Source organism: Citrus sinensis, chromosome 9 (genome assembly GCF_022201045.2).
Source record: "Citrus sinensis cultivar Valencia sweet orange chromosome 9, DVS_A1.0, whole genome shotgun sequence".
Lineage (NCBI taxonomy): Eukaryota > Viridiplantae > Streptophyta > Magnoliopsida > Sapindales > Rutaceae > Citrus > Citrus sinensis.
Window position 1 is genome coordinate 3,615,509 of NC_068564.1, and position 18,131 is coordinate 3,633,639.

Here is an 18,131-nt window from a genome sequence, read left to right on the forward strand (position 1 = left end):
AGTTTCTATCTAGCCACCAATTTTGATATTTTCAAATCGTTATTTTCTCATTTTCTGACTACAAGATTTATGATTGAAACTAGGGTTTAACATTTTATAATACTTGGAGGAAGATTATAAGGTGTAATGGACATAGATTATATTTAATTTGTGTATGTGTACTTGGAAATAGAAAGTTGAATATCAAAGATTAGACGTATGATCCCATATAAGATGGAGCCATGTGGACTACTTGTTGATCCAAGAATTTTTGTGCACCGGTAGGCGGCTAGATCACCTAGGTGTCCTTGGTAAAATACTAGAGATGGAAAAGGTGGGTGCTCACTTTTGGTTTGTTTTAATAGTTACAAAATATATCCAATGATACAAATACAACAAGAAAATAACACATAATTGCAACAAGCTAAGCTAGTTTCTCCTTTACAAGTTGACCTTAATCTCGGCCACCTTATTACTAAGGTCCTTCATGGTAGAAATAGAAAGGAAGAGGTGAGAATCTTCTTCTAAAACTCTTTTAAAGTCACTAACTAATGATGATATGTGACAGTTTGGTGAGATTGTTCCCTCTTAGTTGATCTTCCCCATCTTCTCAATCATCTATTTAGTTACCTCGATGTGATATCTTAATGTATTATTTACCTTGCTGTCCTTAGAATGAGAAGAATAAAATGGGCTAAGAATGACATGGGCTCTAGGTGGCAAGTCCACTTTGACGCTCAATTCAACAATGAGACTCTTTAAGGTTTATGCTAGATTTTAGACAAAAAATAATGTATTTAAGCTTAAACACGCATATGGAAATGATATGAGAATAAGAGAGCAATAAATGAAAAATAAGTGTTAGGGAGCTAAGAGGGGGATTAAGGGGGCCTAAGGACTCTTTTACCATGCACGTAAGTTATATAATCGTATTTCCTTGGTTCACCCACTTTCTCGAAGGTTAAAAGACCCATTTGGTTTTGCTAAGGTGATTTGTTAAGATCACCCTTTTCTCTCTAAGTCAAAAGACCCATTTATTTTCTTGTTTGTAGATAAAGAGGAATACTCCTATGGGATATTCATTATCTTTTATCCATAGTTCATCTTGGACATGTGTCTAATTTCATTAGTTGTTGATATTTCTTGATATATTTACTATAACTTTGGTTGAAATCAATAAAGATAATCTCACATATTTTATCAAGATAAAGATAAGCTAAGTACTTTAGAAGTAGTCACCTTTCTTTAAGATATTTACATATCTAGGTGCATGTTTGTTGAATTTTTTGATGTGGCATAATGAGGTTGGTTATATAAAATCATTATAGGTCAACATAATGGAAAAATAGCTGTTATAATTTTTTAGCCAATTTTTTCATGTCACATCAGTTTGTACACATTAATTTGTACAAAATTATTTGTGGCCCTATCCTCATTGATTTTTTATGCTATAATACTAGTTACTATTCTATCATATTATTTGTATAAAAAAATGTTCATATCAAAATTATGAGCAATTTTAAAATATCTATGAGGTATTGTGTCAACCATACAATAAATAAATAATGTTATGATATGTATGTATTTACCTTAAAGAACCAACATGCAACTGGTAGTTATATAAAATTCAACTAATATTTTATACATATATTAATTAATTGTATTACTTCTCTTGTATTTTAAAATTCCTTCAAAATTAATCCCAATGTATTTCAAAGACCAGACCTAAATACTGGGCCGTGCCCTACGTGGGCCGGGTTCTGTGTAGTCCTCTATGGGCCGCGTCAGCCCAATTGAGGAAGTCACAAGAAAGTGACGGTATCCTCTTACATCTTGAAATCTTCAATAACCGCAGGTGACATTTTGACTAACATCCAATAATACACATGCTTCAAGTTCGCGGCATGCATGCACGTTCCCAAAACAGAAAGAATAAGATGAACACAAAACACGATCTCCTCTCCGAAACCAAAATAACAACTTTTATCATTTTTTTTCTTCTTCTGTCGTTCTGATCTTCGTGTCGTGCGAGTCACCCTCAAACCCTCCATTCCCGCGAAAACCTCAAACACACACACTCTCTCTCTCTCTCTCTCTCTCTCTCTCACCTCTTTCACCTTTCCTCCCCTCTCAAGACTTCCATTTTCAATTCTATCTTTTAAAACTAAATAAATATAAAAATATAGAAAATTAAAGAGACAATTTCACAATGCAACGGAATTGACGATCAATGTCGAGCTCTGCTGAGAACCAAGATCCGTTATCACCGACGCCAGCGTCAACGCCTTCTCCGACGACACGTACCAAGCTAAGGAAGATTCCTCCGATCCCGATTCGGCGCGGGAAGCATGATCATTCGGAAGGGGAAAATCAACGTCGTCATCATGACGACAGTAATGTGGAACAAGCAAGAGGAGACGACGAATCGTCCATACTCGTAGCTTCTTCTCTCGGTTTGAACCACATCCGAACCAAGTCCGTTTCGTCGTCTCCTTCGCCTCTCAGGTTCTTTTCCGCCGCTGGCACTCCCTCGAGTTTCACGAATGAGGCTAAGAAGAATAATACTGAGACTGCTGCCGCTGACGTCAAGCCTAAATTTTCTGTTCCTCCCAGCAACAAAACGCCGTCGTTGGAATCAGGTTGTATTTTTATTTTTATTATTTTAATTTGTTATTTGATTCTAAACGAATAGGAATTAATGCATTTCTTTTCTGCTCGTTAACACGTGAAATTAATTAAATAATGACGTAATTACAAATAATCGGGGAAAAATATTTTTTGTTAAAATAAAATTGGTTGCGTAATTTGAGATTGTATGGTTGTTGTGTATAGGCAAAAAGGGGCAATGGACTCAATCAAAATCGTTAAGATTTCCATCACCTCTGAATCCGGAGTTGGAGGTAATAAGATTTTTTTTTAATAATCTTAATTAATTGTAATTGGTTGAAGGAATGTAGGTGATGGGGGTTCATAATTTAATGGTGATGTTTTTTAAATAGGTTAGTCATGCAGCATTTGCCAAAGAGATGCAGTCGCCTCGTTTCCAGGCTATACTGCGTGTAACAAGTGGGCGGAAGAAGAAAGCGCCAGAAATTAAGAGCTTCTCGCATGAGCTCAATTCCAAAGGTGTACGGCCTTTTCCCGTTTGGAAGTCTCGCGCATTTGGTCACATGGAGGTATGTCTTCCTTCCCTTGAGCTTATTAATGCAATTGAAATCAAACGTGTAATTTTACAATACATGCTAGGAAAAAGTTCTCACGGTAAGTATTGGGTTAAAAATCATTTATATTCAGTTTTAATTATGTAACCGAGTATTACATTATATTTTTATAAGGTTCACAATGTATATTTGTTAATTATTCCGCAGGAGATTATGGTGGCAATCAGGGCAAAGTTTGATAAGTTGAAGGAGGAAGTTAATTGTGATTTAGGAGTACTAGCAGGAGATTTGGTGGGTATACTTGAAAAGAGTTCAGATTCTCATCCTGAATGGCAGGAGAGTTTGGAGGATTTGCTGGTGATCGCTCGAAAATGTGCCACGATGTCACCTAGTGAATTTTGGGTGAAATGTGAAGGTATTGTTTTGAATCTAGATGATAGACGTCAAGAGCTACCAATGGGAATTCTCAAACAAGCTTATACTCGCCTTCTTTTTATTCTAACGCGATGCACTAGGCTTGTTCAGTTCCAGAAAGAGTCTGGTTATGAAGAAGAACACATTCTGGGTCTTCATCAACTTAGTGATCTTGGGGTTTACCCGGAACAGATTTTGCAAATTAGGCAGCAGGACTTTAGTGGTCCATTGACTGGGGGGAAGGTAATGAATGAGAAGCAGAGGAAGAAGTCACATGGACAGGAACTAGGAAGTCTTAATTTGAAAGAAGATCAAGTTGATCAACACGAAACTGAGAATGTGGAGGTTGGCACGGCCAAAAGTGGTGATTCAACTACAAGCAGCTATAGGATGTCTTCTTGGAAGAGACTTCCTTCTGGGTCTCGGAGAAAAAAAGGTTCTGAAGCTGCTGCTGATACACCCCCCAAGGATAAAACAGAGGCATTTCAAAATAAAGATGAACCCAAAATTGGTAGTGATGATGGTAATGACAATCTGGATGGTTTGTACCATCATGCATCCTCGAGAATAACAAAATCTTGGGGATTCTGGGGCGAAAATTCGATGATCTGCCGTATTTGTGAGGTTGAAATACCAGTTGTGCATGTTGAGGGGCACTCTCGGATATGTACAATTGCCGATAGATGTGATCTGAAAGGTCTAACTGTAAATGAACGTCTTGAAAGAGTATCAGAAACTCTTGAAAAAATTCTGGATTCATGGTCACCAAAAAGCACACCAAGAAGCGGTGAATCTCCTAGGGCAAGTGTTGAAGTTGCAGGAATGTCTACATTAAGTACACACGACGATCTAAACCTAATGTCACCAAAGCAAAATAGCTTGTCTCGTCAAGGCTCAGAAGAAATGCTTGATCATGTTCCTGATGATGATAATGCTTTTGTCATTGAAGATCTAAATGTTTTGCCCGAAATTTCCTGTGACAAAAATCCTACTGCTGCTGATATTGCTGCAAAAACCTCATCAGCGGGAAGCTTGACACCAAGATCACCATTATTAACACCACGAACAAGCCAAATTGAATTGCTGGTGAATGGACACAGAACAATAACAGAGCTTCAAAACCCTCAGCAGGTATGCTATTGCATTAACTTGAAGCCATGTTTGTTTTCCGATCATACTGTATTAACTCTTCAGGAGAACCTCTGTTGGATATCCTGATGGCTGGTTTTGTTGCAATTTCAAGGGATTTTTTGCTATAATTTTGATATTCTACTACTATTCTGGAATGACAGATAAAAAAGTTACTGGATGTAAGTCGATCCATTGCAAGTGTAAATGACTGTGACTACAATTCATTGGAGCATATGCTTGATCGTTTAGAAGAACTCAAATACATCATCCAGGATAGGAAGGTGGATGCTCTTTTTGTGGAAACTTTTGGAAGGCGTATAGAGAAACTACTTCAGTAAGTCCATTTTAATCTTTTTCTAAAAACCTTGCTGTTAACATGTTTCTTGCTGTTATACAAAATGTGATGTTCACCAGTCAAATTTCTTTCTGGTTCAATGAATCTCTTCATATTTAACAACAAGATGTACTGTTTTACTTAGTTTCTGTTGTCAGTTCATTTTTATTTTTTCCCCCAACGATTGGGTTAACATTAAGTAATAATATCTCTAACTTTGTCTAAGTGATATTGTGAAATTTCAGGGAGAAATATGTAAATCTTTGTGGGCAGATCGAAGATGAAAAGTTAGACTCATCAAATGCCATGACTGAAGAAGAGAGTTCAATGGATGAAGATACGGTTCGTAGTCTGCGTACCAGCCCTATCAATCCATGTTCTAAAGACCGTACATCTATAGAAGACTTTGAAATAATAAAACCAATCAGTCAAGGTGCATTTGGGCGAGTTTTCCTTGCCAGAAAAAGAGCAACCGGGGACTTATTTGCTATAAAGGTCAGTATATGCCTCCAGGAATAGGATTGATGCATAAATTGTTATGCTTTTACAATTTCTGTGATTGAGCATACATTTATCCCTTTTTATTGTAGTAGTTATGATCTTAGATACACTCTGTACCACAAATAGTTGTGAAATGTTGATTCAGTTTGGGTTAAATTTTCATATTATCAAATGGTCTCTTGTTTATGCAAATGTGGTTTAAAATATAACCTTAAGTTGTTTTTTCACGATACCAATTGTTTGTTAGGCTTATCTGAGGATACGTGATTTTGAAAAAGAAATGTAGCTCATGACTAGTTGTTGATTAGAAATTCAATAATAGATATTAGTTATTATTCCAATTTGAACTGTTTTTTAATTAACTCTTAATAAAGCTGAAGACAACCATTATGTCTTAAAATTGCCAAGAAAAAGAGAATATATATAGGTTTCCAACATTCTTCTTTAAGGAGAGATGTCAACCAAAGGTGTTTATTCGATGGCAAGGCAAGTCTAATGAGTATTATCTTGGAAGCCAGAGAGATGTTACCCCTCAGAGAAAGAGATATTGGTGCTGCTGTTTAAACAGAAAGGGAAAATGTACACAATGTGCATTCAAAACTCTTCCCCCGTTTGTTTTATGAGGAAGCTTAAGTTAAGATTGGTATTCAAGAAGGGGGGGACAAATTAAAAAAAAAATGCAATAGATTTCTTAATTTTAATGTCATCAACAACGACATATATTAGCTGTGAGTTAAAACTATATGAAGTTTGTAATTAAGGTGCAAAGCATAACTGATCTTATGAGTAGTTACTTGCCTATCTTTTGTTCAAAGGATAACATTTATGTGTCTGATCAGTTGAATTGATTTATCTATTGTCTGATTATCTTAACAACAGTGTAATAACACTGGTTGTAAGTGCCCGGTTATGCATGAATGCTTGTCTAACTGAGATGATCTTTGCAGTAACTAACTTGATAAAAACATTTCTACAGGTTTTAAAGAAGGCTGACATGATTCGTAAAAACGCAGTTGAAAGTATTTTGGCTGAGCGTAATATCCTCATATCAGTTCGAAATCCTTTTGTGGTAAGTAGATCTCAGAATGTAAAATCATTTTAAGATGCAGATCTCACATTTCTGATGTCTCAACACGACTTCATGATGAACAGGTCCGATTTTTCTACTCGTTCACATGCAGAGAAAATCTTTATCTGGTGATGGAATATCTAAATGGTGGAGACCTCTATTCTTTACTGAGAAATCTAGGTTGCTTAGATGAAGATATGGCCCGTGTCTATATTGCAGAACTTGTAAGGACGCATTCACATTTATGATTCTTCGAGGATTTATCTGTTTGTGCTAACTTGATAAAAAATTCTCACAATGGTACAAATAGTTTGTCTACTATTTCTCAGGTCCTTGCTTTGGAGTATTTGCACTCTTTGAATGTCATTCATAGAGATCTGAAACCAGACAACTTGTTGATTGGTCAAGATGGTCACATCAAGGTCAATATTTTGTAATTTTATCTCATTGTTTACTTGTCAAATGATATTTTCAGAATTGTAAAAGTAGATTGGCTTCTATATGAAGCACTTTCTGTTTGTATTTGTTAGGTAATTTTATGCCAGTAAGCTGAATCATGCTAAAAGTAAAGCAAATAAGAGAAAGTGTCTCTCACTTTCAATTACCAGTTTAGGGCGATTAATTTCTGACATAAGTAGGGGGAATTTCTCATTTTTTATAGCATATTTATTTACTGGTTAATTTCCTCATTGACTATGTTTTGAACTGAAAATTTTGTTGCCTACTTGGGAAGTATGTCAAATCCGTGTAGCTGGATCATCATTTTCAAAGAAAGCTTTATTGTATAAACTTACTGCTAAGATTGGAATACTGCATTGATATGTTTCTAGCACTAGGCATTTTTATGTTCTCGCTTCTATGCATCCAACAATTGCATCTATGTTTGGTGACAGTGAACAGTCAAACATTCAGGTTACAGGAATGGTCAGCACAAAAACTATTCATAATGTAATAAATTCAACTTTTTGTGTCTGGGACCTGAGTCGATCTTGTCCAATTAGTAGTAAGATTATGTAATAACTGTTATTTTTTCTTTTTGTCTTTCCACTATTTGCGATCTTGGGGAACTGTTTTATTCTCCTGTACTGCTGTGATAACATTACTGGCCAGCTCTCACTTCCTAATATTACAGTTGACAGATTTTGGGCTCTCTAAGGTTGGTCTTATACACAGCACAGATGACTTATCAGCTCCTTCACTTGGCAGTGGTGGGTTTCTTGTAAATGATGAACTAAAAGATCAACCTCCATTGACTAGAGAACAGCGCCAAAAGCATTCTGTTGCTGGCACTCCAGATTATTTGGCACCTGAGATACTTCTTGGAATGGGACATGGTTAGCAAACTATATGCTAATAGGGTAGTATATGTAAATAAGTAATGTGGATTTCTTTCTTTAATAGACTGATTGATGTTCCACACTGTTCTTTTTGCAGGAGCAACTGCCGATTGGTGGTCCGTGGGTATTATTCTTTTTGAGCTGCTCATAGGCATTCCTCCATTCAATGCCAAAACTCCTCAGGTGGGCAATCAAACTGTCACTGTCCCTAAGCTAAATGACTTCAGATGCTAATTCCTTTCTTTTGGTTGAACAATCATTAACATATTCTAAGTGAATATTCTTACTGATATTTCGACTGATAATGTTGACTTTTCAATTTTATACTTTTTGATGTTTATTGGGTAACATCCTGCCATCATTGACCAATGTTCTGTTGTCTGCAGCAAATTTTTGATAATATTATGAATAGAGATATACCCTGGCCAAACATACCAGAGGAGATGAGCGTTGAGGCTTGCGATTTAATTGACAAGTAAGATTTATAAAAGAGATTCATGCAATATCTGTCTGTTGAAATTGCAGAGCCATTTTTAATCATGTCACTGCATGCAAAGTTTTATATATCCATATTAGAAAGAGAACTATTTTATGTTTGATGGCAACTGATGTAAGAATTATTACTGGCATAACCTGCTGGTTATTTTCATAATAAAGGCCCCCCTATCAATCAACAACTGAGAGCTGGCTTACCTTCATATTCACTAACAATCAATATTTCATTTTATCTCAGATTATTAACTGAAAATCCAGTTCAAAGACTGGGAGCCACTGGCGCCAGAGAGGTAAAGTGTTGAGATTTAGGTACTAGCAAAGACTTAAAATTGTATTATGACTTAAAGGACTAAGCAGAATTTTCTGGCAGGTGAAGCAACATCCTTTTTTCAAAAATATAAACTGGGACACACTTGCAAGACAAAAGGTCCTCTTATTACAAGCTTATTAACTTTGTTTACACTGTAATTGACCTAATTGCAATATCGAGTAGCTTCTCTTATTGGCTGCAGGCTATGTTTATACCAGCTGCAGAATCACTGGACACAAGTTACTTTGTGAGCCGTTATGTATGGAATCCAGAAGATGAAAATGTTCAGGGAGGTAGTGACTTTGACGACTTGACTGACACATGCAGCAGTGGTTCGTTTAGTAACACTCTGGACGAAGAGGTGCACACATGTTTTCATTTGTTTATCTATCAATCTCTAAGCACAAAAGCCTCTCAGTGAATCAGATTATGATGGAAGTATCTTTTGATGACAGCTTTAATCTGATTAATCTAATTTAGAGAATGCCAATTTGAATACATTTGGAAGCACGTGTGAAAGAACTTAAATCAAAGTTTATGAGCATGAATTTGAGGAGGCTTACTGCTATGGGATCAATATTTCATTTTCCTGACCATTTTTTTTTATTTTTTTCCTGTGAAGCAGGCTGATGAGTGTGGTAGCTTGGCAGAATTTAGTGCCCCTGCTCTTGCTGTGCAGTACTCGTTTAGTAATTTCTCATTTAAGGTAAAACCTACTACTCCTAGATTCTTCCAATGCCGTTAGAAAACTCTTAAATATTAGTTAAAAATGAATTAAGTACTTGAAAATGAATTAATTTCTTGCATTTTACATAGCTTCATAAAAACTAGCTTAATAAAAATTTATTTGGAAATTGTTTCCCAAGTACCTCATATTTTTTTTAGAGCTGCTTTGGGTTGCTGCGCATTACACTCATCTCGTGATATGCTGTTATCTAATCCTATTATCACCATAAAAAACGTATACTTGGAAACTCTTTGAATCCTAAATTAAATTCTTCAAGGTTGAATTGAATAAATTTGGCTTTTGCCTAAATCTCTGAACCAAATAGAACCAATTTCAGAATTTTACCAACAAAATTAAGTCTATTTCAATTTGAAAGACTACTAAAACTAAAAGCAAACTCTTGAGGACCAAAATTTTATCCTAATCAGAAGTTTTTAAATGAAGATGTTGATGAGCATCAAATATTTGCTCATCAGTTTGTGAACTGCAATAGAAATTTTGAAATTTCTTCTTGTTTTCTCAGAACCTGTCTCAACTGGCTTCTATCAATTATGATCTGGTGGTGAAGAGTGCCAAGGAATCGGCAGAGGCCTCCAAATCATCTGTTCCATGACAAATTTATATGGTTACTTTAGCACACATATATAGTTCAACTTATGACACTTCTATTCGTATAGCTTCCTGGTTAATTCTACCTGCATCACGATCAGATTCCTATATAGATTGAAGAAATATAGGTAAATCTGGTTGCAGGATCATCTTCCTGAACCTGCTTAACCATAGTTGTAGTGGTCTTATCTGCGTCATTTGATCATCCATATAAAAGTGGCAGTTTTTTATTTTATTTTTTTGATTTTCATCTTATTCCTTACATCTTTTGAGCGCTTTTCTTCCATGTATATATTTGCATATTCTTTCTAATAGATGAAATTTTGAGTCCATATCATTGTAGGCTATGTTAGTAGTCTTTTACCTTCATATGTCTAAATTTTTTCATATTGGCCTTTCTTTGAAATAACCTTTTGCCAGATTTGAGTTGGCTTATAATATAATCTGTGCTTATAAGTATGCAGTTTTTAAAAGCTCCCTTTGTTCTCTTAACAAACGCGAATAATTTCCGAAGGGACTGTTACTGGTGCCATTGGTTCGTCAAACATGGTTTTAACCAATTTCCACGATTCTTCTTCGACTCCAATTCGGAGAAAACAGTGCAATTTGGTTTCTTGATTATTTCCAAAGTTTGTGGGATATGTATAATATAGATAGATGATAAATAAAATGGAAGCCCGCCAATGCCTGGTCAATTAGATGTATATACGTAGGCTGTGTTTGATAGTGTGATGTTGTAAGCGTTATAATCTACATCATTAGAGAGAGTTTTTCTACTCTACATCACTAGCAGGAGAATTTCTTTACTAGTTTATAACTTTAGTTCCCTTAATTCAGTATACGGGTTTTGGGTTAGAACGTTCAAAAATGAAATGGTGATAAGCTGTGCCCAAAGCGAGCAATATCTAATTGTGAATTATTATAATTTGTAAGTTTTCTTTTAAATAATAGAAACATATCTAACCTATTTTGAGCCATTATATCTAAATGATATCTAAGTTTAATCTAGGCATAATATATATAAAAAAAATGAAAAAAAATTCCCAGCCATACAATAGGCCATTTTCATAGCCAATAATCTAAACAAATCATTATTTCTTGCAATGCACTTTAACAAATATAATATGATGAATGACGATGGCAGGTAGGTAGAGTACACCACAGATTAGCCTCCTTTGAACTTATTGGTGGCCAATAAAAATGAACTGCAAAACTTTTAAGAATCAACTTCTTCTTTGTTGCAATGATAAACCATTACTTTGTTTAAGAAACAACGACCCAATTGACATCCCAAAGCGAATTATCACAGTGAGTCGGCATTCCACTTCGCCCACTTTTGTACCCACTTTTGTACACATTTGAAAATCATGGGCACTAGCAGCCAATTTTATGATACGTTATCAGCATCAAAGTTAGAGAATAATGATAGGGGGCCTGTAATCTTTTTCAACTGAACCAGCAAAAATTTCCTGAAGTGTATGAATAACCTTAAGGTAATGATAATAAGTTAAAACAATAACAATAAGTCATCTATTTGTCCTATTTTATTTATGACGTAATGATCGTTCATGTATCATCATCAAGATCAAGTCATTAGGGTACAATCTTTTTGTTTATTTAATCAACTAAATAAAAAGGCTTGGCTTTTGATAGTATTCAATTGTATGGGCTTTATGAATACTAATTACTAAATTTCATAATTAAAATACTTTTACTATTATAAAGATATAAATAAAGTGAATGCCATTTTTGGGACCTCAACTTTATATATGTTGCCGAATATCCCGTGACAACCTAATATTTCACAATCTGTCAAAAATACACCAATTTTTTTCTCTATAGAAGTTTTTCACCCGATAAGTTTATAAAATATATCATTTTTCTGCTTTTCTAATAATACCATTAGAGGATTAAATAGAATCTTAAAAAAATGCTATTTCACTCCCGAAATAAAAAGATTATTTATTGATTGTTATTCTAGATATTTTCAGAATGTGTTGTTGTTTTGGATTAATGGTAACAAATTGTGAACTTTGAGTTCCTAATAACTGGTTTTATATTTTTACCTTTTTTATGGGAACAAACTATAACGTTCAACGTTTCCCAAAACTGATTTTAGGATTATTTTGAAATATTTTTTATACCTATAATTGTTTCTATTAGTTATTTATTATTGCTGAAGATTTGTCATTGTTGTCCAAAACATGTTATTCAAGATGGATGATATGAGGCCTTTTTTTTTTTTTTATCATGAGCTATAAATTAACTAGGATGCTTATTTTAATGATTTTATATCCTTACATTAGTAGATTTGTTGAGTTTATATAGTTAATTTTGTGGTTATTATTGGTCCCAACAACTACAAAATAAAATATATTTTTTTGTTCATTTAGCTTGGATTAAATATAATTTTTATGATCAGGGGCAAAATAGTTATTTGATCAATATTTTGTTAACCCCTCTTATGGTGTTAATGGAAAAGTGAAAAAGTGATGCACTTTGCAAAACTTCAAGTGAATAGCTGCAAAAGAAAATAGTTTTGGTACATTTTTGATAAAGTGCAAAACATTAGGTGGTCAATGAATATTTACCTTATATACAGTAAAACCTCTTATAATCATAATGTTGAGACCAAACTAATTTTATTACTTTGAGAATGTTATAACTTAATAGAGATGTAGTTATAAAAAATATTGTTTTGACTTAATTATCCTTCATACAAGTGATATAGAGGTAAAATATGTGCTGCATTAATAATTAATTAATCAAGCATGTCAAATCCAATGTATAGACATTGATAATAGAGATATATATGATTTAAAAGAATTAGCATATAATTTTGTAATATATAGATAATTATTACTATGTGGAGGTAGGTTTGGAGGTTCCTTCAAAGGAAATTTAAAAAAATTATAACATATTATAATATAAAACTTATTATTATTTACAACTGGTCCAAATTATTGAGACCATGGTGTTTTATGACTAAATAAAAATTATTCATATATAGAGTATTATTACACAGAAATTTTACTATATTATCGAAGAAAAAATATCATAGCTTCTCTAAATGAGACAACTCGAGATATTAATTTGTCTGTTTCAAGCGCAAGAATCTTTGAAATATTTTCCAAGTTAGGTTTACTTCTCATCATTGGACTCTCAGTTTGAGTTTCAATTATGTTAATATTGATATAAATGATCGATCGTGATAAATATCCCTTTTGCCAAATTAATACAAAATTCGTCCATTGTTACAAGGAAATAAGCTTGATTAATTTGTTTGTTAATTAAATCCCTTCTTGGTGGACTTAATCAAAGATTGATCTGTATATGATGTGATTAATTAAGATGACTTCATGTTGCTTATTAGCTGTAAAGGCCTTCAATAATGTAATAATCTCATTATCAGCAACTATATATAGAGCCAACAAATTTGTTTAGTAAAGAGATTTTTTTTTTTTTATTCCATGATATAATATATCTGGTTGTTGATTGATTTTGTGTTTTCTTGAAACTAAGATTAAAACCCTGATGGAATTATTGTGGGCATTGTCATCGCCAAATACCTTGTACCGCAGCATCTTCAAAGGTTGATGTTGACACAGTAAAAGGCTTTGGTGAGTCTTCTTCTTTATAATTTTATAAAGACAGGTAGCTAATTTGATAAATACTAGTTGTTATGTCGCGTCTTTTTTTTTTTTTTTAACTAAGAAATGAGAGTCTTAACCATCAATCATTTGACCTAACTTCTTGAAAATTGATCTCTTTAAAAACATAGATACGATAAAGATTTTTAGTAGAAAAAAAATTAGTGATCGAGCCAATGACAAGATTTGATCAAATTGCATGGATAGCAATTATGACCCTTAAAACAAAATATTTTAGTCTTCATGAAGATATAACATTATTTTTGTATTTTCTAAATCGAGATATTGATACTGACAGTGATATATATGTTATATTGATGTTTATCAGTAGTTCATATGTCCATGTTGCTTCTTTAGGATGTTGAAGATTTTTTTTTTTTTTTTTTGGTTCAGTTTTAAATATTGGTATATATACTGACAACATAAGTTTCTTGAACATTTTGATACTGTCACACTTGTTATTATCATTTATGTATACAATTGTTAAGTTTTTGCATATTTTAACTTCCAAACTGTCAACTTAAATCTTCTAAAACGGTTATAATTATTTATGGTAAATACAATTACGGAATAAACTTCTATATGTCTTACGTATATTTTCCAACCTCTCATACTCTGATCACATCACAAGTAATATCATGATATACTAATGTTTATCAAATTTTTAATTTTTAAATTGACATATTACCGTATTTTTTTTGAAACTTGATACCACTTTCTCATATTGATATTATTTTCCTTTTACAATGTAAAATGGAATTTTTTTTTTTTTTACCTTCTAAATTACACATCTTACAAAAAAGTTGGATATATAAAGTTTTTTTCAGTCACCTACGGTTAGGCATCATCTAAGTGGTCCTTAAATTCTTAAAAATAAACTGAAATATCCTTGTCATTACCTCGAAAAGCTACTATAATAAGTGGTAACCATCCTAGTACTTAATTTTTAAATTATTAATATATATATATATATATATATATATATATATATATATATATATTTAGATTGATCAATTATTGAGCTAATTTTTGAATATATGAGTTAAGTCATGAACTTTTATTGTTCAAAGAAATAGCTGAAGTTTAAGATCACTTTGTTTCCAAACATTCACGCCAAACATTTAGATCGCTTTGCCAATGCGGTACTTTTTGGCCATTGGTTGAAAGAAAGAAAAGATTGTACCACAATCACATATTCTAATAATAATCTGAACAAATTTCCTCAGTTACTGTCATTAATTTCTTCACTTTCCAAAAGGTTTCAAATAAATTAGAGGCAAGTTTCAATCACACAGCTCTCGTAGATTGGATGACTTTTCTTTTAAGATTGTGGTGTAGCCTTTGTTAGCAATAAAAAAGATTGAAATCCCAAGATTTCTCTCATTGCGTTTGGCACAATATTGACAGTGACAACTTACTAGCCTATGCTTATTAGCTTTTACGATGACGTGAGAATTTCCTTTGCAGAGGGGGAAAAAGAAGTTGATTTGCGAAAGAAATCTTTATTTCCTAAGCATATTATTGACCCTTTTCGTTCTCCTCCTTAAAAGGATCCAAAAAGAAAGTAAATAGAATTGTAATCAAGACTAGAAAATATGTAAAAGCCAAATTGTGCTTTATCCTTTGTTTTTTTTTTTACACGTGGTTGCATAATATAGTGTTACTCCATTAAGAGCGTGCACCTTTCTTGTCATAGCTTGTCTGCCATGTCCAGCACTGTATTAATGTCACCTTCACTAAAACGACCAAACCCTAGTTCCCCATCATCACCAAAACCCTGATGATAATCCATCAACCATGGTGATGATGGATTTCCCTCTGATGACGAAGCTGTAGGGAAATTCCATGATGTAAATGTGTCAGCAAGATCAAATGTGTCGGATGACCACATGTAGCTCATCAGATCATCATCACTAGTAGTAGGTCTGTTCTTGGATTCATGATCTGTCGAGTAATTTTGCTCACTGCAGATTCTTGGTTTCTCCTGCTGCTCACCAACATTAGCAATATCAAAGTTGCTAGCAGCCTGCTGATGATCGTCATGAGAATTAATAGGTGCCTGATCTTCTGTAATGTTGGCTTGTTGTTGTAGAGGCTCGTGCGTCACGGGATCAATTCCCATCTTAATAAGCTTTTTCTTGATGTGTGTATTCCAATGATTCTTGATTTCATTATCTGTTCTTCCCGGCAATCTTGCTGCAATTTTTGACCACCTAAAGAAAGCGAGACCATTCAACATTGTGTTGATAATAATAAAGCAAATAATAAACTTTAGTACATATCACTATAGCTATAAGGCATTATGGTATAATTAATAATTAATTTATATAGACCTATTGCCAAGGCGGGCGTGGAGATCAATAACAAGTTGCTCTTCAGCTTCATTAAGGAGACCCCTTTTCAAGTCAGGCCGGAGGTAGTTAGTCCACCGGAGACGGCAGCTCTTGCCGCATCGACGGAGTCCGGCGAGCTTCGGCACGGCACGCCAGCAACAATGGCCGTGGGTGAGAATGAAAGTGACCAATTTCTTGTCCTCATCAGCTGTCCAAGGGCCTTTCTTGACACCAAGTTTGTCGCAACAAGGTTGCCTCCCCATGACTGATTGTATGGATGTAATAAGCAGAAGTGAAATTAATCACTCACCATTCACCAATAATAAAGCCAAGAACAAAACTCCCACTCACCCACCTTTATATACTAGTTTGATTTCCCTTTCTTTGGGGAAAATCAAATGTTAATTTTGGAGATGTTACTATATATTATGTCACGCTTGACTTGTGTGCGTGGCTAACACTTGATCCTCTTTGGCATGAAACTTTATTATACGTGGTATTTTATTGCACACTTTAATTTAATCAAACATTATTAAAGTTTAAGAACCAACCACAATACATATATATGTATACCTTTTTAAATACAGAAGTCTAATTTTGAATGTAAAAGGTTACTGAAAAAAAATAAATGAGTTTGAAGGTATTATTGATTGATAAATAATAAATTTTGTATTTTTGCATACGAAGAGTTAGATGTCTGCATTTAAAAAACGTTCGAAGTTCATAATTGAAAAATTTCATAAAAATTACTTGTTATTGTGTGAATCATTTATACTCCAAGTAAAATGTTATATTGATTAACATGACTATTTTATGATCTCTTATGAAAATATGATGAGGTCGAAATACAAATTTATGTTAAAAAAAGAAAATAAATTTACATTTTCTATGTGAAAGTCATGTAAATTTAGTTTGAAGAGTGGAAATAAATAAGATTAAATAATAATGTGGAAATTTGAAGTGATTTTCACAAAACACATTAAGAGTATATGAAGTAATTGCATGAAACATGTTACCAAGCCATCCGTTTAAATGGCTAATTTTCAGAGCTCACGCAAATTGGAATGTGATCATGACAAGAATATGTAGCTGGTTAAAAAAACAAATGAAAAGAGTAAATTCAATATTGCGCGTGTGATTCAAACGCTCCATTGGTGTGGCAATCATACGAAAGAGAAACGCAGGACCCACCACCAGTTTACGATAGCAGCCGGGGACCAAAATTGATGATGTTCCAAGGTGCTAGGCTCTACTGAAGTGGGGTCCATGATTGTGATAGTGCAAGCATGAGCCGGCCAATCACGTACTTCCAGCGAGACACATTTCAATTTGCACATTTCCTTGTTAGTATTTATATATTTATTTCACACTTACTTAAGCATTGCATCAGCTGTTTCATCAGCACCACTACTTACTGTGTGCACAGTGCGTTTAGCAATAAATAAAAATATGATCAATGGTCTCATCCATTAAAGAGGACCTAGGAAAAAAATTGTGTGAGCGGACACATTCTCTTAGCATGTTAAAATATATAACAATAGAAAATTTGACCTGTCATTAGATAAATTAGTCTCTTGATAGAGGTTACATATTTTTTATTTTAAATGATCATATCATTTATTTTGTAAATCTTACGACGGAACTCACCAAACCGAATAAAATTATTGGTCCACTGAGCTGACAAAACTTATCAAACATACTGACTGATTAGTCCACGATAGTGGATGGTACTATCTCAACATGATATGATCCACCAGCGCCCTGAACAAGTCCTCCTCTATCCGATCTTCTCATGTTAATTAATAACATATTAGCTCGCAATTTTAAGGTGGTTTATATATTTTTAATTATTCTTAGAATATTATCATTATTTTTTTCTTAAAATAAAAACAGAACAAATTTTCTTTCATCCACCAACTAAGATAGAGTATCAATAAGAGTGATTTGCATAGACACCACACCATAGACAAAAATAATATGATATGTTAAACTAATACCACGCACTAACGAACTAAGAGTATTGAATAAGAAATTGTTATCGTACATTATCATGTACTATATCAAACCCACACAAATTTTTT

The 18,131-nt window shown here is 33.6% G+C and overlaps 2 protein-coding genes across 5 annotated transcripts; one reads left to right on the top strand and one right to left on the bottom strand.

Moving 5' to 3' along the window:
* The first annotated feature begins 1,859 nt into the window (after positions 1-1,859).
* Positions 1,860-10,399, top strand: LOC102621160 (probable serine/threonine protein kinase IRE). Of its 4 annotated transcripts, none has more exons than XM_006490022.4 (17): positions 1,862-2,618; positions 2,812-2,879; positions 2,979-3,155; positions 3,348-4,685; positions 4,847-5,019; positions 5,265-5,514; positions 6,497-6,589; positions 6,673-6,813; positions 6,919-7,011; positions 7,722-7,923; positions 8,024-8,109; positions 8,313-8,401; positions 8,660-8,711; positions 8,792-8,848; positions 8,934-9,092; positions 9,357-9,437; positions 9,982-10,399. In XM_006490022.4, the coding sequence occupies exons 1-17, from the start codon at positions 2,210-2,212 to the stop codon at positions 10,069-10,071; spliced, it is 3,558 nt and encodes a 1,185-aa protein (XP_006490085.2). In that variant the 5' UTR covers positions 1,862-2,209; the 3' UTR covers positions 10,072-10,399. The 4 variants fall into 4 exon arrangements, 3 of the variants coding, with proteins under 3 accessions (XP_006490085.2, XP_006490086.2, XP_052289814.1); XM_052433854.1 differs by having other exon boundaries at positions 2,538-2,618; positions 2,984-3,155; XR_003061934.2 differs by lacking the exon at positions 9,982-10,399 and having other exon boundaries at positions 1,860-2,618; positions 8,915-9,092; positions 9,357-9,392.
* A 4,912-nt stretch (positions 10,400-15,311) lies between these two features.
* Positions 15,312-16,430, bottom strand: LOC102621734 (MYB-like transcription factor ODO1). Its single transcript, XM_006490024.4, has 2 exons — positions 16,051-16,430; positions 15,312-15,930 (listed from the first exon to the last, which is right to left on the bottom strand). Exons 1-2 carry the CDS (start codon positions 16,311-16,313, stop codon positions 15,408-15,410), a joined length of 786 nt encoding a protein of 261 aa, XP_006490087.2. The 5' UTR covers positions 16,314-16,430; the 3' UTR covers positions 15,312-15,407.
* Between the last annotated feature and the right edge of the window lie 1,701 nt (positions 16,431-18,131).